This window comes from Amphiura filiformis, chromosome 15 (assembly GCF_039555335.1).
Source record: "Amphiura filiformis chromosome 15, Afil_fr2py, whole genome shotgun sequence".
NCBI classification, from domain to species: Eukaryota; Metazoa; Echinodermata; class Ophiuroidea; order Amphilepidida; family Amphiuridae; genus Amphiura; species Amphiura filiformis.
Window position 1 is genome coordinate 4,225,335 of NC_092642.1, and position 27,377 is coordinate 4,252,711.

At 37.1% G+C, this 27,377-nt stretch overlaps 1 protein-coding gene across 1 annotated transcript; it reads right to left on the reverse strand.

Moving 5' to 3' along the window:
- Positions 1–834: 834 nt before the first annotated feature.
- Positions 835–20,975, reverse strand: LOC140172081 (uncharacterized). The gene is made up of 11 exons (XM_072195429.1): positions 20,798–20,975; positions 20,130–20,267; positions 15,740–15,842; positions 14,885–14,962; positions 13,814–13,928; positions 12,686–12,838; positions 11,966–12,038; positions 11,210–11,302; positions 10,568–10,726; positions 4,880–5,735; positions 835–3,858 (listed from the first exon to the last, which is right to left on the reverse strand). The coding sequence occupies exons 1-11, from the start codon at positions 20,819–20,821 to the stop codon at positions 875–877; spliced, it is 4,776 nt and encodes a 1,591-aa protein (XP_072051530.1). The 5' UTR covers positions 20,822–20,975; the 3' UTR covers positions 835–874.
- Positions 20,976–27,377: the final 6,402 nt, after the last annotated feature.

The following is a 27,377-nucleotide window of genomic DNA, read 5'->3' on the forward strand; positions in this document are numbered from 1 at the left end:
AACAATAAAACACCGGTCAATTTAATGTAGTAGTTCCAGATTTGAAAGTTGCACTTACATACAAAACAAAAACACTCGGATATCATTACACAGATTTCCTTCCATTATACTGAATACAAAATCAATACAATTTACTGCAACTTTCAAATCTTGGGTTACATTGATTTAAATGTACACTGTGACATCAATATTTAGTCAATTGCTACAAATGAGGTGTCAAAATATGCAGAAATAAATTCTGCTTGCAACACATTTTACAGATTTGTAATACAATCACCCATTTTTGAATAATGGTCATTATTTAAGGGGGTTAGTTACTTTTTTGAAATGTTTATAATCTAACCACAAATCATAATAACCTTGTATAGAAATTAATCAATGCATTGATATGTGCTGCTAATATACAGAATGTCTCCACAAAAAACAGGGTATGAACAAATGATTTATTTCTTGCATTGATTTTGGCTTCAATTTTTTCACAGCCTTGACAAAAACGTGTTATAATAGCAATAAAATTTGCCAATGGGTAAGAAAAACTTTGTAAGGAACATTTGACCATTGAAATTAAAACTTTATACACCTATTCAAAAGTGGGCCATTCCAAAACATGTGTGCACATAATGGTCCAATGACAAACTGACAAATATGTTCACTCTGAGCTTACATTTATTTAAACCAAGAAATAGATTTTGATTTCAAATTTAAATGCACATTATATAGCAGCATGTACAAGGTTTTTCTGGTCATGTATGTATTGTTTCTGAAACATCAACCCTTACATATACATGCAATACAACTTCTGGCAACCACTCTAAATGCATTTCTTAGAATATCTAATTACCACAAAAATATATTTCCTAAAATAAATTGTGTTCTAAACCTCACCCTGTGGCACTACTGTGACCTGTTCAAGATACTTCTCGATAATACTGTTTGCATATTCTTGTTCTTCTGCTTTCAGCAGCTCATGTTTATACGACTTAGAATCTTCGCTACTTGACAGATGCAGCTTTTCTGTATCTCCCGCACTTGATACACTCCTGTCTGATTGCGACAAGATTGACTGCACCATGCTATCCATATCTTCATCTTGTGGCTCTACTGGTTCTGCAATTCTTGCAGGCGAGGGTGTACTTTTGGCACCTGTTGTTTGGTTGGACGGAGACTTGACTTTCGATGGTTTAGATTTAATTTGGTTTGATTGGATAGGTGGTTGATTCACACCATCATCATCTGTAGTGACTTCACCCAATTGCCCATGGCCATCTGACATTCCATCTCCTGATATTCTGTTTGGAAGAGGCACCAATGATGCAGCCGTTTGCTCTTGCTGCCTTTCTGTGCTTACCAAAATTTCAGGTTTCTGTCTAGACCTATCCACAGGTGTTTTTGTACTAGAAGTGGCAATATCTGTCTGCTTTGACTTTGATTGTTTTGGTGACGTCTTTATCTTACCCTGTTTTGGTGATGTCTTTATCTTACCCTGTTTTGGAGACCTCTCTACCAGCTTTCCAGGTTCATCAATTTGTTCTGGTAACTTAATGTACTCATCAAATTCTTCATTCTCATTTTCGAGACTTTGTACCCTGTGCTTGAGCGACTGGACGTATTCATCTAGGGACACGCTCCCAAACTGTGGTCCCACATGGCTATCCTGGTTTCTTTCATGTGAAGGCTTAGCAATAGATCTGGTTGTAGCGGATTCCTTCTTTGATACCTTTGTTTCGCTGACATCAGATGGCAATGCTGATGTCTGTTTAGACGATGTATCCAGATAAGAGCTCCCTAAATCATCCTCATCATCTTTGTAGCTGTTGAATTTATTCCATCTTCTTCTACTTCCTGAAGCACCAAGTCTTGATTTGATTTCAAACCCTGCTGCCGACTCATTGGAATTACCCTTTGCTGTTACTGGAGAAAGACTTGTTGAGTTCTGTCCTGATTTACCTATTCCTAAACGACTTCTCAGCTGCTGAAGCCTGGCCAATCTAGGGTTGTCTCTTTCCTCATACGGTTTTGGTTCATAAATCTGCATTGAGTTCTGATCAATTGATTGCCTATTATACTTGCTTGACTTCTCATCATTATGTAATAAATCAGATTTGGTCTTATCACATTTTGTCTTCTCATTTGTCAAACTAAAATCGAAGGTGTTGAATTTTGATCCCATATGTTTTGAATTATGTGCGGTTTCATCTTTGTATCTAGGATGGCTAAGACTTATATATTCATCAGTGGTCTGACTGTCCATATCATCTTCTGTTAACTTCTCATCACTAACCTCATCTCCAGTGTCAGATGGCTTTGATGACATTTGCACTCTATTACTGTAAGTTATCATATCCATATGCTCATTCTTGATGTCAAACAGGGGAGTGTCACCAATATCAGACATGTCACTTTGGTTAGTGCATGTTTCAGTTTCCGTATCATTTTCTGTTCCAGTGTCATTTCCTCCTTCTGTGTTATCCATCGGTGGGGAATCGGTTGCTTTTGCTACTATAAGATCACCTAGGCTTGCTTTTCTGACACGAGTTTGAGACATTGTTCTATAAGTTGATTTTGTCTGACTGAAACCATTATCATTTTCCTTAGTTGTGACATCTCTTTCCTGTTTGATTCCACTTTGCTCTAAACGCAAATTCTTGTTTTCATCCAAATCATCGTTTCTGTTGAGAGGTGGTTGATCAATATTCCCATATGTCAGACCCGATTCACGCTTGTCTTTACCTCGGACACTTTGCATGACACGCTCCATTGCAATATTTTGTTTATCAACTCTCTCTTCTGGCTCTCTTTTGATAGTTTGTTTATCAACTCTTTCTTCTGGCTCTCTTTTGATATTTTGTTTATCAACTCTTTCTTCTGGCTCTCTCCTGGAAGACATACTGCTAAACATTGCATCAATGGAAGACTGATTCTTCTTGTATTGGTCCAGCTCCTTTTTCAGCAGCTGACGATCTTCATCCGCCAACTCCAACCTTTGTTTCAGCAATGCATTCTCCTCCTCCAACTGCCTCATTCTAAGAAATGTCCTTGTCGTATCACCTTTTGGTGAAGTCTCTTTGACAATACCCTGTAAATCTTGCACCAGTTTGGTATTCTTCTTCTGAGCCAAGGACAGATGATCTTCAAGTCTATGACATCTACTTGCTGTTGTATCTGCTTCTAGCTTACATGTTTCAGCCTTCATATGGAGAAGTTGATTCTCCTGTTCAAGACGACGGCTACCAACCTTCACCTTTGTAAGCTCATCATTTAGTTCAGATAATTTGGCAGCCAACTGGAGATTGACCTCGCTGAAGTTACCTAGCAACTGCTGATTAGAAGACAAGTGTTGGATTAATTCTTCTGAGCTACTGCCACTTGGCAGGTCTAGAAATTGATCCATGAGGTAAACTTCAGCAGCAGCTTCCTGATCCTTCAAGGCTTGATGATTTCGTTCTGCTTCTTCTCCATCAGCTCCTCCTCTTCCCGTCTGTATTTTGTGGCTCTCGTGTAATTTCAACCTTAGATTCAATCTGAAATTTTCTGAATTCATCTGATCTACATCATTCTTTAGTCTGTTAATCGTTGCTTGCAGTTTTTGAGTGGTCTTCTTGTCATGAGCGTTGTTACTCCTAGCACTGGCTGAATCGCGAAATAATCGTTGATTTTCAGCTCGTAACATTTCTAATTCTTGCACCAACTTGGATACAACATGTTCTTCTGCTGCAGAGGTTGATTGGTCTAGTTCATTCTTGAGTACACTTTCTCTTTGTTGGGCTTCACTTAGCTCTTGTCTAAGATGGGAACTCTCAAGGCTGATAGCTTCTAACAAACTCAGCAGTTCATCTTCTCCCTTTGAAAGAAAATCCCCTGTAAGAAATAAACAAATATGTCAAGATATGATACAATGTACCTAAAATATTATTGAACCTTTTTGTAGTTATGTCACTGTGTTCTGATTGTTCAATTAAATTGGGACCACTGTAAACAGCATGTGTATGTGTGATCAAATACTGTATATATAGCACTATCTGTCTTTCATCCCAGCTTTTACATTGCTATGGTTGCTAATTAACACTGCGATGTGATGAGCGCTACATGTGCTGTGCATTGGATTCAAAATGTAGAGGGTTGCTGCAACACACCATGCAATAGTGATATTGAATGTCATCACATGATCACAGTGTTTTGCATTTGCACATGAATGACTCTCATACTGGTCACATTAGTGATTGATCAGTGACATCTGGGAAAAAGGTCTCACCTGAGAGGGAAATTACTAACTCTCTGGACTTCACTGTAACATTAAACTGTATGATTACTTCTTCATCATTTAACAATTTCAAACATTGATCTAAACACTATGAAGAATTTTGTGTTTGCAAAAGAAGTTCAATCGTAAATCTGCAAATACATCTTTTCAAGCAGCTAAAGTAAAAATAGCAACAACTAGAATGAAACAAAGAAAGCGAGGCAAATTTCAAACCTAAAACAAAGGTTTGTACAAAACGTGAAAATTTATCACTCGGCAGCGATCAGATGGCAATGCCAGATTAGCCATTCTAACTTCCAGATGGGTTTTTAACCAAGGGTCTTTCTGATCAATCTGCTTTGCGCTTGAGCAATTCTGTAGACGGTTGTAGTAATAGTCTCATATGCGCTGTTTATGCATCCAACGGCAATTTAGTCTCATTTATACAAATAGCACAATGCATATAGGACCGGTGTACAATTATTCATTGTATAATTTCCATTACAATGCACAAGGATTGCTTTTACTTACAAAGATCCCAAACCGTTTGAAAATCACTACATATATTTAAGCTCATAAATAAAAGTCGCCTTTGCAAATGTTTAAATATTGTAAACTTTAACACATATGTGTCCTCACCTGTAGCACTTGGCTTAGCTCCCATCTCATACACTGGTAATTCCATACTCCTGTTGCCTTGTTGACATCTCTCCCTATGAATGTCACCTCCAGCACCATCTTGCTTATCCTCTGACCTTTGACCTTTATTAGCATTCCTGTTACCCTGTGAATACATATCACTGTGATAGTTATCACAGTGTTTGTTGCCATAGTTTTTGTTACCATAGTTTGCCGAACTTTGACCCAAGTCACTTTGTCTTTCTTGAGGTAGCTTATTATGAGAATACACAATTTTTGATTCCTGACTTCTTTCTGGCATTTGGCGTGATGCATCCGATTTCTTTTCCCAGATTGGACTTTGAGGCCTGTTGTTAAGATGGCTGCTTGATGATTGCTTAGCAACTGGTGATGATGGCGGGGATGGTGAGGCAATGTTGGACCAGTTATTTATGGTATATGACACACTTTGTGTCTCTGATGTGTCTACTCCAGATTCAGGTTCATCTTCTTGATGAGATGGTGGCAAGATAGATGCTTGAGACTCCAGGGATTGGGTCAGCTTCCTTGAGGTACCGGAGCTTGCAAATGATCTTGCTGTAGCTACTTTTGTTGACACGCTGGAGGAAGTAGATTTTGCCGACATATTGGAGTCCACAACTGATCTTATGGATATACTAGAAGCTGGAATTGACTTTGTGGATATGCTGGAATCTGGGGCTGATTGTGCTGACATACTGGAAACAGGAATTGATCTCGTTGACATATTGGAATCTGGGATTGATTTCGTTGAGTCTGGAACTGATGTCATTGACACTGGAATTGATTGTGATGAAACACTGGATTCTGCAACTGAAGATACACTGGTCTTTCTTGCCTGCAAGGAAGTAAATTAAAATTGGATACATTTTATAAAGCTATAAAAAACACACATGCTTATGACACAATACAATGACAGTTTTGGGCATATTTTTTGCACCTTTATGTACCACTTGGTTGACTTGTGATTACATAAGGTTGCAAGATTGTTTTAACTTAAGCTCTTTTATTAGGTGAGATGTACAGATTGTGTAAGTGTACAAACTTTGGTTAGCATACAGAATTGTGTTAGCAGCTGCCACCCAGTAGGAAAAAAAAAGAAAGAATGAAAAGTACAATAAATTTTCAAAGTTTTAAGAATTTGTAACAGCACTGGAAAGTATACTTTTTCAACTTCCAACTGAGAATTACTATAATTCAATTTTCATAAAAATCCAACAAACACAACGCAAAAACAAAAAATAACAACCCATGATGGAATTTTAACTTTTATTCAGTTTCAGTCAATCTTAATATTTAGGATTGAGCTACCCCTTACACAAATAAACAGGTAATTAAGCCTTCACTAGGCTGTTACTCAGCAGTTGTAAGTTTGAACAGCCAGTAGTTTAGCTGCTACATGTTTGGAACAGCTATAATTTAGCCTTCACATTTTTGAACAGCTATAATTATAGCCTTCACATTTTTGAACAGCTAGTTTAGCTATAGCTGTTCATTTTTTGAACTTGGCTTACAGCTGTTAGCCTGTTATAGCCTTCACTAGCCTTCACTTCCCCAGTGGTTGACCCAAGGGTCAAATAGGTGCATGATGGGACTATTTTAACTGCCATTTTGAACTGGTGTGGATGAATGCAGATGGAATCTTAATAATCCTTAATATGTTTCCAGCTTTATTAATAGGCCTTGTTTTTCAATTTTTACATTTGGGATGCATGTTATGTGGACAATATCATATGTAATGCATGTAGTTATCTATGTGTGCAATTAATCATTTTGAAGGCTTAGTACATGCTAAGTAACAGCTACTATTACAGGCTCAATTACCTGTTCAGTGAAGGCTTTCAAACAGCTAATTGAAGGCCTTCATTTATGGTAATGGACATTTTATCTGCCATTTGTTTTAAAATTCAAAACATTTAATTTAGTGCTGTATTATTCCTATATCAGGAAAGATCTAGTCCATAAGAATTAACTAATAAGCTTAAAGAATAATATCCATGCATTATGTCAAGATAACATTATCAAGTGAAGGCAGATTAATGAAGATGGGTAATTTAGTAACTGCTATTGCATGCAAATAATAATGTGAGTTGCACTTGTGGTGGTGATCAAGCATATGGATAAGTGAGGCAGTTCATCCAGTTTGTAATGTTTACAGTGTGGGCCAAAAACAACTTTACCCAATTTCAGAGGGTGGTTGCTCGAATTGTAGAAGAGCTGTTCATGATATTGTTACATATTCTAAATGTATATATTTCTAAAAGTATGTGATGAAGAAATGAAAGCAAAAGAAGCAAAATTAACAAAATGGTGCTAGTTTTACGTCCGAGGGTCAAAAATCACTTTGTCCACACGTAATTCAATGGTATATGTCCAATTGCTAAGAGTACGGCATACATATGTGTTAGGCATACATGTAATTGGTAAACACGTTTGGCTTGTCTTTGAAAAGTGATGATTGTTTTACATGCATGAAAGAAAAACAAACCCATTTACTTGTCATGTACTCGAACTTCACTCCTGTCATTGACCAACAATTAGCATAAAAATTACACAATTTCAAAGGTTTTGTCTGGTGCAATTTCGTGCATTTTGTGACTGCGTGGCTTATTTCTAAATAGGTTTGCAAGGTGTCAAGATAAAGCAATGCACAATACAAAAGAGGACTTTTATGGCAGAGGTATACTTAATTAAGAACAGAAAGCTTTTTGGTAGTGCAGCATCAATTTCGGATTCATTTCCCGAACGTAAGATCACACCGAAACCTACCATAACTCTACATACGAACAACTTTCACAGCCTCGGAAGTGTGATGAATAGATGCAAAGCACGGAGCGGATGTCCAAGAACTGGCCGTTCAGCTGCAAATATTGCAGCGGTTCAAAGGGAACTTGCAGCTAACCCCAGAGTCAGTTGTCGACGCAACAATTTGCCGAACATACCACGAACAAAAGAAGTTCAATAACTTCAAACTTTCTTGTAGATAACATTTCGTAATGACAGAAAATCAGGTCTGAGGTTACAATTGCTTTGCGCATATTTGAAGAGAATTGTGTTTATCTTTGCAGCGTGAAAGCTGCATATCATGACGAAATATCATAGCTTGACATTTAAATTGTTCATGTTTGATTTATATCGTTATGAACACGGCAGAGTGCCGAATACGCAAAATTGCTGTTCTGAGAAAACGGCGTTTGAAAATCTTGGTACCATTCCATTGGTCCTTCTAAAAATTTAGAACATTCGTGAGCACTCATTTGAAATGTATATTATAGAAGTGAATGTACACGAATTATAGGCAATACTTGCATGTTCTGAAATAATCGATATTTCCCTCAAAACGCGTTTTAACAGCTATTCGGCTTTATGCTGTATCCAAAATGTCTCTACCACTGCGCAGAGAGAGGTCGAATACGCTTTCAACTACGTGTAAACCATAGCACGCATTCTTGATTTGGGGCTTTTGTGTAGAAATTACTGGTTGTCCTAAGGCTATGTAGACTTAACTTGGTATATAAGTTATAAATAGTCATCCATGTAATATTTAGCAAAAACTCGAGGATTTTAAAGCAAAAATAACAATATTGGCCTATATTTTGCGTCTGATTTTCCGGGATTTTCCAATTTCACGGGCGCGCACTCACATTATTAAACCACAGCAATATCATGTGGGGAATGTTTGTACTTATTTTGGTATCGCTAGATAGAAGATATCTACAGCTATACGATGGTATCAAATATATTAGTATAGGACATGTAATATAGAAAATTCAGGGTTTCCAGCTATACAATACTATAGATCAACATGGTTTGTACAGCTAAGTATACGATTCGTCTCTCTGCCGAATTCATTAATCGCACTTAGGCGCGATTCGTCCAAATCAAAATTTCAATAACTACGCCGGTGAGTAAGATTTACCATTAAATTTTTTTGGAAATAAAAGATAACCTGAAAAATAATCATAAGCATACAAAAACTCAATTTGCTCAAAATTCTCGATTCGTCACTCTGCCGAATTCATAACGATATGATTGTGTTATATAAAATTGCTGAACAAATTTGTGCGTATACTGAGTGGTTCTCATTCTTTATCGAACTCGCCATTGCAAGTGATGCGACGCGACAGCTAGCAGGCCTTCGCGTGGACAAAGTTAATTTGGACTCTTTGATTTAAAACTAGCGTCACGTTTTTAATTTAACACATTTTTGGATAGTTTTTTCACCAAATAATCTAAAGCAAATGTTCTTAACGAATATGTGAAAACAATTTGCAGCAGGCTTTTCAATTTTGAGATATGAACCTTTTTAACTGGGTAAAGTTGTTTTTGGCCCACACTGTATACATGGTATAATGACTATCAAGTTGAGTCAGATTTTTTATATTTGTGTGCTGGGAAATATAAAAATCCAACAATTTAACATGAAATCACTGGACAAAACTAGTCATGAAATGTATGCCTAGAAATTATAATAGGCATCTGGGCAAAAAGTAATAAAAAGCAAAATGATAGTTGTGTGTGGATATATAGACCCCAGTAGCAACAATTACAATGGGAGCCATGTTGGGAGTATAGGCTACAGGAATTTCAGACAGATAATTGAATCACTTGTTCGAATCATGTCTGATATATTTTTCTCTGGAATTGATCTTGGAGGACAGTGTTTTGATCATAGTATTGCAGAGAGTGTATACAAGACAAAATGTAAGGTGGGTGAGGAGACCTTTGCCATGCAGTGTGTAGATGGTGGTTCATGATGATGATGATAATGAAGTTAAAGCCATATTGTACTATTTCCATAAGAAATAATTATAATTGTGATTCTTTTCCACAATAAAATGTTTGTTTTCACTGTCAGCTATGTTCCCTTTGAAGTTTAACCTGAGTAGATGAGGCAAAGCAAAGCAAATCACTACTTAATTCCAGTGCATATGTCGCCAATGCACGCCACACTGTCAATCCTGCCATGTATGTTCAGTGTTATGAATATTGCGTACTTGTTCAACAATTATTTTGATTGTAATAAGTAAATGACACGTTCTGTCATTTTATTCAAAATCTCGGATTTTGTAACAACACATAAAGCCTTGATTTTTGCAAAGTGCATTACAATCGTGTAAAAATCAGAAAGTTCTCCTCAGCAAATGTTACAACATGGTTTTAACCGTTTATCAGCATTTGTAACGTCTTGCTATCAAATCTTATGGCAAGTAAATGACACAATATGGAAACAAGTAAGATCTGAAGCAGGTGATATACAAAATAATGTGTTGCACCTTAGTTGGCACAATGTAACATAACAAAGAACCAGCAACTCAAATGATGGTGATCATGGACAAACAAAGCATGATATAATATTTTTAGCAATACAAACTTGTAAACTTGAATCAATGCATTCTATGTGTCTGCTGCAGCTATGCAAATGCAAAGTGACAACAAGTTTCAAAGGAATAATTCTAAAAAAGAGTTTTTACGAAAACAGAAAAAGGACCAATAGTGAAGGTTTCAACAGGAGAAAAAAGGAAGTCGCCTATCACCAAAGACTGATTTTATTCAAAGATAACAGCATGTACAGAGAATATGTGTACAGTCTGAACACCAACCATGCATGTGGTGTAATAGGAAGGCAGCACAGAACACATCCAAGTGAGAAAGTGTAACACCACAAACCTGGCTCACTCCATTTTGAAATGGCTTCAATTTAAAACCTTTAAGCGACAGCAAAAAATTGCGCAAATCACCTTTGCGCTGGTTCCGGTTCCGGATAAACCGAAAACTGTAGGCTTTTTGTAAGGCATCGACAATCTGTAAGGCATATAAAACTGGTGTTTGTTATGTGATGGTGGAATTAATTAAAATTTAGTATACATTTTTTTATAAATCAAAACTGCTTAGTGTTGATAACATGTGCAGTTAGTGATGTTGAAAAATAATGCAAATAAAGAAACAATTTGACTTAAAAATTCATAGTACTTTTGTAAGCATCTGTATCATTGGCCACAGTACTCTAAATACAACCTTCTGTAGGCCTCTTCCAAAACCAATAACAACAACATTCAATGTGATGGCAAAATGGGCTACTCCACTTAAAATCCATACACCCCTTATGGAAAATGTGACCTTAATCTCCTGCACAGGGAGTGTGAATTTCAAATGGAGTTACCCGAATGGGGGACTCCATTTGAAATTCACACTCCCTATGTGGGAGATTAAGGTCATGTCTGCCATAGTGGGTGTATGTATTTCATCTAGAACAGCCCAATGTGACACTGAAGTGAAACAAAGATGACAGAAATATTGCATAATGCTTGCCTCATGTCTGCAGTTCATTGGAATATGAAAAGCAGCATTTTCATTGGATGAGAGTGAAGAAAGCGAGCTTGTTCTTGACATCAGCACCGACACCTGGTCAGAGAGAAAACGGTAAGATTTGATGACGAAAAGATTAAGACCATAAAAGTTTTCATCATCTTCACCAATTAAGGGGGGGGGGGAAGAAACTGAAAAGAATTAAGCATGACATTACAGCCCCAGCCTTTATAGCAGTATACATATATTAGTGATACATGATTAATGTTATAGCTGATGCATATAAAGACATTCATTTCAAATATTATACACCAGCCTAGCAATGAAGTTATTTTTCATTCAGATATTGGAGTTATTTTTAAAGCATTACACTTTTAGCGCTTGATTGCAAAAAAATTGTATGTGATTTGTTACTACGATGCAGTTATAACGTTCCTGAGTAATTATTCATTATTTTATATTTCTCTCAAGCAAAATAAATCTGTGATCAGGTTTTTGAGCAAAACTAGTTTTTTTTTGTCTCATTTACAGTGTAGATGTCCGTTTGCTCTTCATCATGTGGTTTATTATTTTTTGAAATTTGACAAATTTTCATGACTACAAATTAAAGTAAAATTAATCTTTGCTTAGTTCTAATTTGACAATTTATAATCATAGTTCCTCACCATCAGATTATTTTGCTTGAATTGAAACTCAGTATATTTGGTCCTGGTAAAACATCTCATATACAGAGGATACAAACATTTGTAAACATCTTACCTTTCTTTTTAAGAGTGCTATGTATATCAAGAGTGCATGCTCATCACTGGTTCCATTAATCACATCTGCTGGGCTGTGCAAAATGGAATATATGGTAGTAGACAGTTTTGAGTATTAGTGAAATCATTAACATTCCAATATTTGGCCTGAGCTCAACCCTCCATATTGCTGAGAGTGGCTATGTTTCATGCTGCATTAAAATAATTGGTACCCATCAGTTTTCATGTTTATTGAAAAACCTGTTTCCTCCAAATACAACGTTTAACAGTTTAAATCCTCTTTAAAAGACAGCAGTTTAATGACCTTTCTCATTTATACCAATAGCAAAGTTGGTGGATTGTTTCTTGTATTTTGATGTGGCAGGCATGCCCGGGCAGCCATGTATTAATCCTTGTAATCGGTTGAGAACCAAACATTTTGATACAGTATGTACCTCTTTTTCCCCCAATGTCTTTAGTTTGTTTACCTCTCACCCAGAAAGTGCTTTTAATAGAAAGAATGGCCAAGGTGACCTTCAGCTTCCAAGACTCTACAACTAGCTTATAATGCAAATATTAACTCTACCAAAGAGAAAAAGGGAAAGAAATAAGGCAAGGGCAAAAGAAAAAATAATAAGGAAAAATAATAGGCAGAGGAAATAATCTACTTGAGAAAAGTTGCCACCCCTGAAACATGGCAATGGACATTCACTCATCTTATCTGACAGATATGATAACATACCTGAGCAATGTCTTAGAGATGCCAAGGTGGTCTTCCGCTGCCAACACTGCATTAGTGAGATTCTCAATCAGCTCATCATCATTATCAGCTTCATCATTAGCAAATATGCAATGAATGCTTATCAGATCAGAGAGCAGATTGTTTTGACTGAAACTGAAATTTAATTACTATTTATCATTAAAGAGGATACAGCTTTGATAACATAAAGTAAAAATGCACCTACAGAAATAGAACCTAAAGAAACAACAAGGTTTCAACGGGTATGACATTGGACTCAAACCGTTTGTGAAAGTTTTAACTTTTTCAATTCAACTTCATACCCACTTAAACCATGTTGCTTCTTATGTTTAATATGGAGAACTGTTGTGTTGTGAAGAACCAAAGAATTTCATCAATTTTAAATTGACCGCTTGTATCTGATTTATACTATAGTGGCAACTCGTTCACACAAACCCTCTTAACATGAAGTTCCTGATAACAAGAAGTATGTTTTACATTCCCAAGCATACATTTCACATGTTATTAGAGCTGGATAACACAAAATCCTGATAACAAGAAGTAAAATTTGAAGTCCGCACAACTTTGTGTTAGTGAGTTTTCACTTTAATTACCTGAAAGATTTCAAAATAATTTGTAGCTTAATGTTGATTATTTATCATGGTTCAGATGAAAATAAGAAGAGCTATTTTCAATTGTTTGATATGACATGACTATACAGCACAAAGTGAATTAAATCAGGAGTAGGCAAAGTTAAAGTGCCAGATAGCCTTTCTATTTCCATTAGTCATGCGGTCACTGACATACCAAGCAGGGCTGTCCTTTAACACATGCCCACTCCACAGTGGCAGGTGATATGCTGTAAGGCAGGTGACATTAAAAGTACCCATTTACTCAGTGTTTAGCAATAATTAATCAGTATAAGAATCCAAATGTCTGTGCTGGTAATTTCTTTGTTTAGGCTGTTAAATTTGTAGAATTATAGGGCCCGAATGGCGAGTCTATGTATAAAGTTGAATTATGGCCATGTAAGGAGTCCATCATTGAATGGATACTTTAGATAACATAAGTTCTGAAGTTCTCCTTGTTCTAAAGGGTTTTATATTGGTACAGTCTGAAATCTACAATTACCTTTTCACCATCGTTGTATTGATATCAAATGATGCATTCTGGTCAAGTTCTTCCCTGCACCATTGTAACAGAGCCTTCCTTCCATTCCTTACTGTCCTTTGTCCAACTGGCCGATCTGTTGGGAATAGATGATATATATTGGAGATTCTTTGATACTATTTGATAAATAAACTAACAAATGTGACAGTGAAAAAACCTAATGCTATACTATAGGCCCTACAGTGACTGCCTTTGTTAAGCACTTTTTAAACTTTAAATTTTTCCCTCTCCCCACTTGTATAACTGAACAGACTACATGCAGCTTATTTAGAGCATATACTGTGTTTGCTTGCTAGTGCTCAAAGTAGCATGCCACTGGAGGAGTCGGGTTGATGGTATAGGACTGAGAAAGATCTTGAAGTTTCCCCCTTGTCAGGCAGCAGGTGCAGTAATGCACTATGCTGTCTGGTAGGTAGGTAGCCCATAGGGGGCACAGTGTACACATGTGTGACTAGAAACAAGCAAATTAAGGGTCCTTTTCAGAGAATGAATGTGAATGGACAGATCCCGTTTAGGGGTCAAAAACTCCTGTTTTAAAAAAAAAAAAGGGTTATAGGGGTCATTTTAAGGATCCTACTTTTTCACAAAGCATGTTTCCCAGCCATGTTTTGCATCAGGAACATCACCCAAACATAAATATTCGAAAATTATAAACAATAACATGTACTATAAGGGTTTAATTTATCAATAATCTGTAAGAGTGGTACTGTTCAGATAAAATTTAGGGGTATCTTTCAGGCACAATCTAACCCTGTTTAGGGGGTAAAATTTGTTGCGAAACCATGTTAAATTCCATTTTAGGGGTATATTTTGCTCAAAAGGGAAAATCCTGTTTAGGGTATTTGTTGGAAATTTCTGGTCAAGCATGTGTACACTATGAAACTTTGATTCTGGGAGAGTTGGCAGCTCTGTATGCCTCATGTGGATGTCATGTATACAACCTAATTCACATAATAACAAAACAAATATGCTAGTGTTTTAAAGTACACCATGCAAAACCCACAAGGTCTGTCTCATGATGAGCACCCTCACCTGGTGTATGTATAGTGCAGTGCAGTATAATAGCCCACATCATGTCTAAGATACTCTTCAACTCCCCACATACAACACCTGCGATATGGGAATACAAAGGATAATACCATTATAGTACATGTACATAACATCATTCTACACAATATAATACAAATACTTCAATACTACCTTGGTGTTCCCTAACTGGATTTGTTAACTTGCTGTTTCACTCCATAAAATGCAGAAGCAGAATGCACGGATACTGCCAAGATGATTAGTCATCCTGATGGAGCTGACTGACCTTGTGTAGTTTATTTTTATTGTTACATAAAGAAAACTTTTTAGAGTTCTTCTTGATATGTTATGTCATACATGTGTCCAAGTCAAGAACACCATGCAGGAATCTATTTCACACCAAACATGATGTTGATTTATTCAAGTCTATGTGAAATCAGCTATAGTGTGGGGATATAAAACAGTGACAGTGCATATTACAGAAATAAATCCAGTACAATGAATGTCTTTCTAATATTAGCTAGTAATTCACAAGCATGTTTGTTTATAGGTTTCTCTGTCTTGGGCAGAATGGGCACATGCACACACACCCACATCCTGACTTGTTTTGCATGACAACTAGGGACACAAAACGACACAGTTTACTTTTTTTCGACAATCAGTATCATCAATACTGCCCCATGGTGTCCCCAGTTGGAATAATGCTATTTTGGCATTTTCAGATAAAGGGGGTTCCAACCGTAGACCTTTTTTTTTGTAAAACTGAGGCCATTCCTTGTTTTTCTGATGTTGCCTCTTGGTGTGAAAAAGACAAAAAAAAATCCCAAATACAAGCCAACACACACACAATTTGCTACTTACCAGCAGCAGTTGCTTTGACATGTACTCCAATGCCTTGCAGGTAATCCAATGCTAATTGTACAGTAGTATTGAGACTAATCTGTTCCTCACCATCACTGTCATCCTGCCATGAAATTTGTACATATAGTCAAAACTAATCAACATCAACGAAAATTTTGGATTTATAATTATATTACATAACTATTTGATAATCCTGTTGAACTTATTTGCAGATCAAATCATTCATTTTGATATAGGTTATCAGAATTAGGCCTAAATGGCTGTGTTGTTTTAAAATTAGTATGTTGGTAGGTTTTATTTGCCAAACAATGTCTACCCCATGACATGTCAAACAGGGTTTATCCAATCTTCTTTGATAACTTGGTGCTAATCCATCAGCAGCATTACCTATAGACGAATCCGATGAGCCACATTCCTACACCTCACTGGCGGCCATAGCTGGGGGCCATCCATCCATTTTATGCGGCGCCAGTCAGGGGCGTTTATTCTTCCGTTAATCGCCCCCAAAGGGGAGGGAATAATTTTACCCCTTTGGGGAAGAATTTTGTATTTTGAAAAGAAAAAAAAGAGAGGGGAAAAACAGAAGAAAGTCAACAGGATTCAAGGAAGAGTAAAAATAAAATTAACAAATTTGGGGAAAAATGTATAACTGGAACATGTATTATTATGTTTTATGGTATTTTTGGAATGAAATAGATGGTCACTGGCTGGCAGTGACTGCTCTACAGGGTGGGTGAATTCATCAAGTGTCATTTAGGGAAGAATTATAATGGGTACATAACATTAGCACAGTGGTCACTTGGCTTTTACCCATTCCCATCCCCATCCCAAAAATAATTATTTGAGGGAAACCATGGACTTTAACATAAAACAGGGAAAAGTTGGGTCAGTAATTCTTCCCTGCCTGGGCAATAGTGACTAGTGGTCATACTATAGGTAATAATGCACAGTTTGCACACTAAGATTAAGGGAGCTCTCTGCTTTGCATATTTCATACAAAATCCATTTTCTCTTTAGTTTGGACATCTGCCTATCTAGGGAAGCATTTGGGATTCTAAGGGAAGAACCATCAATTAGTTAACACAGCTCTATTGTTCAAGTTTATCTTCCCTTTTAAACCTCAGCTTCAGATCCAATTGATTATTCTTCCCTAGATGCAATAGTTCAGTGGCAATCTCCGAACTCTGCAACAGAAGAAATTTAATTCTAAGGCTTTATATTCAGGGGCATGCGAGTCACATATATAAAAGAGCTGAAAATGCAAAAACCAGATAGCAAAAAGCTCAAACACCTAGCAAAAAGCTGCAATTTGGGAAGATCCTATACTTTTATACAGAGCAAGTGCACTGGTACAAAAAAAGCTGAAAATCAAAACAAAAAAGCTGAACTCTCACACCCCTGCAAATAATAAATCACAGCTAAAGAGCCTAGAGATGTTTACCAGCCTGTCTTCCCTTTGAACCATTGGTCCTTACATGTAGATGCTATGGTTCAGTGTCCAGACTGTACATTTTGTACCATCCAGGAAAGAATTTGATGTTTTTAGGGAAGACAGAATAGAACAACTTGCAACACGGTCTATGTTCAGTCAGGGAAGGGAGGGAACAAGAAAATAAGGAAAAGTACATGTAGATGGGGAGGCACTCGAATATAAAAGTGACATACCTGTGCCCACCAGCGTATGAAACTAGGGGTCTATCAGTGTGGAAATTTTTAGAAAAAAGGGGGTCATTCGATGTTGGCAATGTCAAAAATGGAGTGATTTTGTATGGGAGCGCCTACAATTTCACATCATTGACAATCAAAAATAGCTTTTTACCCAATTTTACAGTACAACATAGACAAAACTCATTTATTTTGCTCAAAATGTGTGTGAAGCCCGCCGAAATTTCAATTTGAGGACTAATTGTTCAAGAAGGGGGGTCATTCAGTGTAGGCTACTGAAAAAAACAGGGTCATTGGGTGTAGGATTTGCCAAAAATAACGGGGTCTTTTCATGGGCTCATGACATATGTCAATATATGGCAGTGCCCCCCGGATATAGCAAATTTTCCCTTTTGGGTCCATTTTTTGGCTTTTCAGTTGGGGAAGAATCTGGGGACGGATGTGACACAGCACGGTAGGGTGAGGGAATAATTTCAATTTTCTGGAAGAATAGACACCCCTGGCGCCAGTATCATAGGCGTGCAGCGTTTGAAAAATGAGATGCGCTCCGATGAGCTCCTAAGTGGGCATCTTGGATCACAATTTGACCAGCTCACCTCACCTCACCTAGGCTGTTTCATCCTCTGTAGTATGAAGCCCTCTTCAAGAATCTTCCATTTCTGTCTGTCTTGCGCATCCCTTGCCCAAGTGATTGCCTCTATATGCTGTTAAGTCGTCTTGCCATCTTCGTCTTTGCCTTCCTCTTCTACGCTTTCCTGTTCTTGGTTGCCACTCGGTGACTCTTTTTGTCCATCTGTTGTCGCTTTTTCTTGCCACATGTCCCGCCCATCTCCATTTTGCTTCCCCAATCCTTTGCATGATGTCTTTGACTCCCGTTTTACTTCTTATGTCACTGTTTCTGATTTTGTCACGTAAAGTTATGTTTAACATACGTCTCTCCATGGCTCGCTGTGACGTGGTGAGTTTTTGTTCCAGATCTTTGGTAGTCGACCAGGTTTCAGCGCCGTAAGTCATGGTTGGTAACGCACATTGATCGTACATACGCCTCCTCAATGTCATTGGTAGCTTTTTGTCACAAAGGATATCTTTGTACCTGCCAAAACAACACCAGCCAGCCTTGATTCTCAATAAAACTTCCTCTCTTGTGTTGTCCTCCATTTTGACTGTCTTGCCCAGATACTTGTAACTATCTACTTTCTCAATCGGTTCGTTGTCAATTTCAATGGACTCTCTAGTGTCAAAGTTGGTCATGTATTTTGTTTTCCTTTGTGCATTTTTAGTCCAATTTTCCTGCTCTCAGTGTTCAAACTATTTAGCTGAACTTCTAATTCTTTGACTGATGGTGATGTAAGGGCTACATCATCTGCAAACCTCAGGTCAGTTAACCATTCTCCATCGATGTTGATGCCTCTTTCTTCTAAATCTAGTTGTTTGAAAATTTGCTCCATTGCAGTTGTGAATATTTTTGGAGAGATTGTGTCCCCTTGCCGTACTCCCCTCTGTATATGGATAGGCTTGGAGACATCCTTATCTATGTGGATTGTAGCTGTGGCGTTTGTGTAGATGTCTTCTAGAATGTTAACATACCCTTCGTTAACTCCAATCCTTCTTAAGGCTGCAAATAGATCCTATGTTCCACCGAATCAAAAGCTTTCTCATAATCTATATAGCCTATACAAAGCTTCAGCTGATACTCATTTGCTTTCTCAATCAGTTGGTTCAAAGCATGCAGATGATCAGTTGTTGAAAAGCCCTCTCTGAAACCTGCCTGCTCTCTAGGTTGATTCTCATCCAATATTATCTTGATTCTATTCTGAATGAGTCGTGTGAAGATTTTATATGCATGTGAATGCAGACTAATAGGTCGGTAGTTTTTGATATCCTCTTTATCTCCTTTCTTATGTAGAAGAATAATCTTGGCTTCCTTCCAGGCTGCTGGTATCTTCTTTTCTGTCAATATTTGGTTGTAAAGTCTTGTCAATTGAGTGATGATTTCCGCACCTCCTATCTTATACACGCCACTGGATATATCATCAGTGCCAGGTGCTTTGTTGTCTTTCATTTGTTTTACTGCTGTCTCTACTTCTCTAACAGTTACATTTGGTATGTCTGTTTGATCTGGAGACAGGAAGTTTGGTTTACTTTGGTTAGAATGAGAGCTATATAGGTCTTGGTAAAACTCTGCACAGATGTTGAGTATTTCTTCTCTACTAGATGTAGGAATACCATTTTTCATCTGGCTGATTCTAGTTTTCTTACTGTTCATTTTGGAGATCTGTTTTGGTCCTTTACCACTTTCTAGGATGGACTCAATTTGTTCTCTTCGTTTTCTTCTACTTCTCTGACGTCTCTTCTTTCTAACTTCTTGACCAGCTATGGCCGACTTAATCATGACCATCACTTGGCTCGTCGGATTCGTCTATAGATTTGTGCTGTTAATGCGGGATTAACCTTAACATAAAACAAAGTGTGGGAATCATCTCATTTTTCACCCTGATGTGGCAATGATGTCAGTGCGCATTTCTTTTAGTGCAGCTTCATTGCAAATCGGCAACATTCGCTCAAAATACTGGCATACAGCCACAAACACGAAAACGCTTAAAGACTTCACATAGATGTGCCCATGAAACAGCTGCCTAAACACAATGACGTACTGCCACATCAGGGTGAAAAATTGTATAACTTATGATTCACTTGCACACTAATGTCTACATTATTTCCATACCTGATTTACAACCCTGAGATCTGTTCCTGTCAGTAACTCAATAAGATGACAAAATGTGACTCCATCTTGTAATTCATGAAGACCCTCTATCAACACACCTCTCTCACACATTACGCTGTTGGCCCAGCCAAGATACATCTGAAAGAAAATTGTATCAAATGTTTTACAAAAATCGTCTCAGGTTCTGTCTGTCCTCCTACACCTTTTTTTCAACATCTGATCATAAATCAAGCACAACATTACATTTATAGTATATCTACCTCGAGTCACCGGTACTAGCTTTGAAGTTCAGCATGTTTTACGTTAGCGTAGCATTACTTGATGCATGTACATACTTTTATGTGTGTGATCAATGTGCCACATTTGTATACGCAAGAAACCATGCTAAGACAACGCAGCACATGCTGAACTTAAAGTAAGTGCCGGTGACTCGAGGTAAATATATGCTATAGCATGTTCACCTAAAAGACCTGAAAAAATAACAAAATGAACAACCAAAGTTCAAACGCAAAACATTCTTTAGGCTGGTGTACATTGTACAAGTAATATTGTAAACTGGTAAAAGAGTAAGTAAAAGTAAAATTCACTCAAATGTAGCTAAAACTGAAGAAAGAAAGTTTCTAACCTTGTGTTATGTTACAACTAGTTTTAAGTTGTAATTAACATACCTGTAGTACTGAGCTGAATGCCATTTTGTCTTCACTGATGCTTGCCCCTCCTATTTTCTTTCCCAAGCTGCAATCATTCAGATCAGGTATAATTTAGTGTCATTTCATGCTCAGTCTCATTATCACTGCATTCTACTTGTGTTCATATCTTCTTAAAGTCCTCCAGGGCATCATTGTTCATCTGAAAGAAAATAAAACCAAATAAATAAATTTAACATACATGTATAATTGATACATTACACTTGATTCCATCAATGAGCTTTTCCAGTTGAAACCCATACCCCCTATGGAAGACATGACCTTAATCTCCCACACAGGGAATGTATATTTCAAATGGAGTCACCCATTCAGGTAACCCCATTTGAAATTCACACTCCCTGCATGGAAGATTAAGGTCATGTCTTCATGTCACCATCAGGCAGTGGAACAACCTACAGCAAGACTGCATCAACCAGCCTTCCAAGACCACATTTAAACAGAGTATTACCCCCTTAAGTTTTTGTGACTGTCCACCTCTTTTTAAAATATTCCTGTGGTATCCTATGGAGGACAAATTTTAAAACCAAGTACAAGGTGGGTTGTCCTCTGTTTAAATGTGGTCTTGGAAGGCTGGAAAAATACAAGAATTGTCAATACTGAAATTGACTGAAACCTTTCGGTCATGGAATAAACCTGAGGAATAAACAAAATATACACAAAACAAAAAATAAGATACATTTACATAATTACATAAAGTTCCCAAGTTACTGACAAGACCACTCCAAAATGATGATATTGTAACAATTTTCATACCAGGGAAGGTAAGAAGTCCACCTTCCCTTTTCAAAAATACTACAAATACATTTGTATAACAAAGTATTTTCCGTATAACTGTCACTTTTCAATGTCATTAAGCATCAATGACAGTTTGTTCATTATTCTCACACCCCATTCACAGCAACACATACCATTGGGTTCACAATAAAATATGGATTATATTATCCTCCTGTCCTTGTACAATGCAATCTATTTATCAATAATTATTGATATCTTGTACTGCTTATACTTTTGGAGTCACATACAAATGAAAGTTTTGTTTGTGGTTCAATTGCTTGAAATTAGGTTGCATTGATTTTTAAAATTAGGTCAATTATAAAGTGGTAAGTACACATTATATTTTTGTAAAATATGTTTTGTGCTGGCATCATGGAAGAAAGAGTTTATCTTCTGTGGTGCTACAAAACATGTACATGTTGTAGTATCTGATGGTAATCAGTTAATTACAAGTTAATTGTGCACACACATGCCTTGCCAAATTCCTGCATGTTGCCCACATTTGTGTAATCAAGCCTGAAAATAAGCAGGTCTGGACAAGGAGCCATATATTAAAAAAAAAAAAAGTAAAATAAAAACACAATTGATAAAGAATAAATGCAGTGAACTTTGCTTTTAAAAATCGTTTGCAAAAATGCAAGAAGTAATTTTTTAAATGTTAACAAAATATTAATTCCAAAGTCCTGAGAAGACAAATTTGCATAGGCCTATTTTCATCAACATGAGTGCATCAGAAATCTGTCAATCAATATGAATTCCTTTCACTTAGCTGCATTATTCACAAGTGTTCATCAGCAGGGTTGCCAAAACTGTGATTTGGTAGCCCAATATAGGTCACTTTAATTGTTTTGTGAATTTTTCCATAGAATTAAAAATATAAAGTACGGTTCGTATGATGGCACTGTCAGTGGGACACATTGTTTCTGACAATGTTGTTATAGCATAACTTGTACAATTTAAAAAAATTGACTCAAATGGACTACGAATAACCCCCTCCTCCTTGAATGAGACAGAAGCAGTGTTGCCAAAACTTTTCTATACCAAGGCACAGTAACATTTTGAGGCACTAACCAGTCGGGCGTGTAACACTTTTGCGTGTGTATGTAAAAGTCCAGCCCTGTTTAGGGGTAACTGACTGGTCAATAAATGGCCACAAAACCATATTGCTATTGTAAATTTTTGGTGCTCCCGACATCCAAAACCTTTATATAATTTGGCTATTAATGCTGTAGCCTGACACTTGCAAAAAGTAGCCCAATTTTAGCAGGTAGCATCATGAGTTTCTGAGTACCGGTATGGCAAGTAATCGCCGAGCAGCCCAATTTTTTTTTATGTTGAGCATATATCTAGGCATTAACAGCTGAAATCTAAGAGAAAAGAGATAACGCTGACACATCTTCGGCCAGGTTCAATTGATCTGGTGAACGAAGGGGGTCGCCGTAGATAGCTGGTCGGGGGCAATTGTTACAGGACAGTCAAGTGTAGCCAAAAATCGGGCTTGTTACCCTGATCGGAACCAACTGTAACAAGGTCTTTTATCATGGGTCATCTGGTAATCAGGAGAGTGGATAAGATTTTTTTTGGTCCTGTGGGGAATTGAACCCGGGACCTCTAGCTCGCACAAAGACCTTTTAACCAGTGTGCCACGCTGCTCCCCCCAAACTTTTTATGTAATTATTTTCTGATAATTACGGTAATACAGTGTTTTTGTTGTACTTTATATATACATGTACCTGGTTCATTTTTGGCAATGTGTTGTATACATGTACCTGCGGATGAGCCTAGTCATTGTACCCTCCTGCCTTATCTGTTAGCAATGTATTTTTATGTGAAATGATGATACTAACTAAACAGGTGCGACAAGACGAATTGATACATTCTTGGTGTTGTGCACATGGGACATAAAATTTTACCAAAAGTTTAATAGTGGAGATAAATTTCATTTTCAGTACAGAAAAAACTGCTTATTGGCAAAAAAGTGGCAAGATTTTAGTGTTGGCTAATTAGTGTGAATCATAATCGTAATCGGAAAAAAATTGTCAGTGTGAAGGGACGGAATGCGTCAGGACAGAACTTTCTTCACCAGAACCTCTTCTGAATTGCACTTGTTATGTGGGTCCAAAGAAATAACTTCCCCCTAAAATTACAAAACAATTCTTTGCATAACTTGATGACGTACATGTTGTTGATTTGAAAAATTCAAAATGCTGTGAATAGAAGAATCGTTTTGCCTCCTTTCCAAAGTTGTCCCATTTCCAGAAATGGAAATTCTGGTAAAAAATAATCACATTTTCAAAAAATAGGGAGGTCATCCGAAGATGGGCAGTGAACACTACCCATAGTAAATATTCATGTGAAACATTTTTGTGCATTTTTGTGAAACACTTTTTTTCATTTTTTTTCCCATTTCCAGTCAATTTTGTGACCCGCTCTGACGAAATCCGCCATAAGTCGCACTCAGCCATTTCGAGATACGCCGAATCAAAGTTGGGAAAGGGGTGAAAAACCTTGCAGATTTTGTTTTTCAGTTTTTATTATATCAGGTGGCATGAAATGCCACTGACATATTGTTGAGCATGGAAATCTTCTGCTTCTTCTTCCATTTCTTTCGTCAAACCATCTTTAAAAATGCTACTACATGTAGTGCCAGACACTTGCGCGGATCTAGACCAAACTTGACCACAAAAAAAGCACCAACCCAAGTTTCTTCTAAGTTGTTAACATTAGGGGTCATTCATTAGAGGTCATTATGTGAAAATCTTTAAAATGCTACTAGTGCAATGGCCCAAATTCGGGCCCACAAACATTTGTGAGGGCCCTCAAACATTTAAGATTGAGGGCCCAAATGGCCCTCCGAAATTCTGGCTTATGTTGAGGCCTGACCCGGGATAGGTCCAAGGTAGACATCTCAGACCTCAGTGCGGAGAAGTCAGTGGAAATTGAAGTGACATTAGATCATGAATGATGGAGGTGTGATAGTGTCGTACATACTAACACACAATTACTTTCCTATTCGGGGTTGCTCGAGAAGTCTAGCCAAGAATTTGCTCACCAATAGCTTCATATATTCCAAGCTACAGAGACCATTGCATTCAAATCTAGTCGGATTTGCTAAAGCATGTCACTGTGTAAAGCAATGGAAGTTCAGAAGTAAACTCAGCCGCAATCACAACAGGCGAAATGCATCAAAAATGATTGCTAAAATTACACTTGAACAGCAAAATTTGAGAGAAAATGGGCAAATCTTGCTCAAAAGATACAAATGTACCTGAAGTTGACTCATCGAAATAACCTTCATCCAAATTTCAACAAACAGAATTGCACAGCTCTGTCTGACCAGAGTTGCACAGCTCTGTCTGTCAAAGCTAGAGTTCTCGAGTAAATTCGGTAAAATGTCCTCATATCCTTACTTATAAATTGCAATACTTCGAGCTTCTGGATGTACACTGGAAATGTGCAAAAAATCACATTCCTTGGCCTTGCGCCTTCACCCTCAAAATGTCCAGGCAATCACAAATCTTGTTTTCATGGACAACATAAGTAATTATGGTTGACCCAGCCTCATTCTCATTTGACGAATGCCATATATTGGTGTTTGTGTGGAGGGAGCAAAAGCTATTTAAGAAAAGTCGGCATTTAATAGCATTTATGAGCGTGTGACGTCTGATGAGGGAAACTTTAACTGCGCTAAAACATAGCTTAAAGTTGTTTTGCTTAAATTGGAAAGCAGTTCAACGGTTTTTGACGTCAATTGTTCATGCCCAAACTTTCATACAGTTGTAATGTCTGTTTATTACTTCTACTTCTTCTAATTATACATACATAAGCAACATCAACAACGCGTCTGATTGCAGACTTGTACGACACGTGTCAGCAGTGGTCACTCGGGAGGTGAGACAAGTTCAACTCAAAATCAAAGACAAATTTAAGCAACATAAATATTTCCATAAGTTTATCAGAGCTGTAAAACCACTTCAGTCCCAAATTTATACAGATTTTACAATGTATGTCAGCAAGTGAATTTTGGGACTGCAGATTATTTTTCGGTCTACTACTATTATCAAAGACAGAGATAAAAAGATTTTATTGCGTCTGAAGAGACTGTCATTTATGATCCTCGATTGGTTTACATTTAGTCTATACGGTAGCGCGTAAAAGGAAGGCCGAGTACCGATCGGAGAAAAGGAATACCAGCAATGGCAAAAAATTACGTACTTTTACAAGGCAAAAAGCAGCTTTTCTAGAGGCATTGTTGACATGGTGCCTTCACGAAAGAAAGTTTCCCAAGTCCCTACAAAGACCTAATTTTTGAGATGGTTTGCATGTTTGAAGACCTGTTGAAAATTAACAATTAAGGCGCCCGGTTATACCACCGCGTTCAGCAAGTTATCATCACAACACTGTACAAACAAACCGTGTTAGGTATGTCCACATTGCTTATTATAGAGGGCGACGTTCAACTCAAAAAGCTCAAAAAGTTGCGACCACAGTAAATGGCTTAACTGTGTAATCCCCATAGGAAAATACAAAATTTTGAAATTTGGACACCAGAAACTTGGAGACGCGTATAGTCTAAAAGTGCTGGTCCTTTATCCTTGATACAGAAGTCATCATGCAGTGATATAGTTAGATTTCATAAAATAAAATCGCCTAAAGTTGTGTAAAATGGATCATCGTGGAGAGTGGTGAAAAATGATGCATTACTGACTCTTTCGTACAGTAAGTCATTGTAAGGCATTGACAGTATGGTAAGTCTTATCAGAGAAAATGGCCCAATGTTCCGGCAGTAATTTCGTCATAACTTCACTTAGCAATACAGTAGAAGATTGGTTTTGGTGTCAAATTGTTTCTGAGAAGTTCTCTCTTCCAATAAACAACAATTCATGTTTAATAGAATTAATTTGAAATTTTTATGCCTGTCCCTAGCATTGTCAATGATGGCTGCAAAAAAATGAAAATTTTTAAAAACAGACATTTGCCCATGGAGCTACAGACATGGTTGACCCCTCATTTTTTAACTTATAAGTTAAATGATCACCTTTTTAAACAAAATAATTTCCATGTGAAAAAACCTGCTTGAAAATGTTGCGATCATGCCTAACCGTGTTCGAGTTTGATTGACAGATGACGTCAGATGCGATCAAATCTTTTTATCTCTGTCTTTGATAATAGACTAGCCTAGTTTTGACAGTAATCAATCATGCGCAGCTGAGCCTGTTGCCCTGTCGTGTCACACTCAACATGCTCAATGCCTAGCTACATTTAATCATAATAATGCATGTATGCATGAACTGAAGCTGAACTTCTGAAGCTGAAATTCGACAAGAATAAAGAACACATAGCCTAGAATTAAACTACAGCGAAAAAATAAATAAAAAAAAGTAATAATATAACTTACAAACGCGTAACATACATGACATACATATAAAAATGATAAGCTTACCTACCTGTTTCCACCAATCAATCAATCAACCGTTTACTGCGAAACGGATGGTGTTCATGGATTTAGTGTTTCTATACTTACTTCTCACTATCAATCATTTTTTTTTTTAAATTTAATATGGTTATTTGTATAAAAACAGCTCGTAATTCATGTTATTATCAATATTATTTACTATATATTTACTTCAGGCCCTTTTATTCGTATAAAAGAAAAATACAGGCTTATTACTTTAGGAACTTTTCTTTGAAAAATAAGCACCCTGGTTCAAAGGTTATATTTTGGGTCAAAGGTTATGGTATTTTATTCACATGCTCGATCACATGA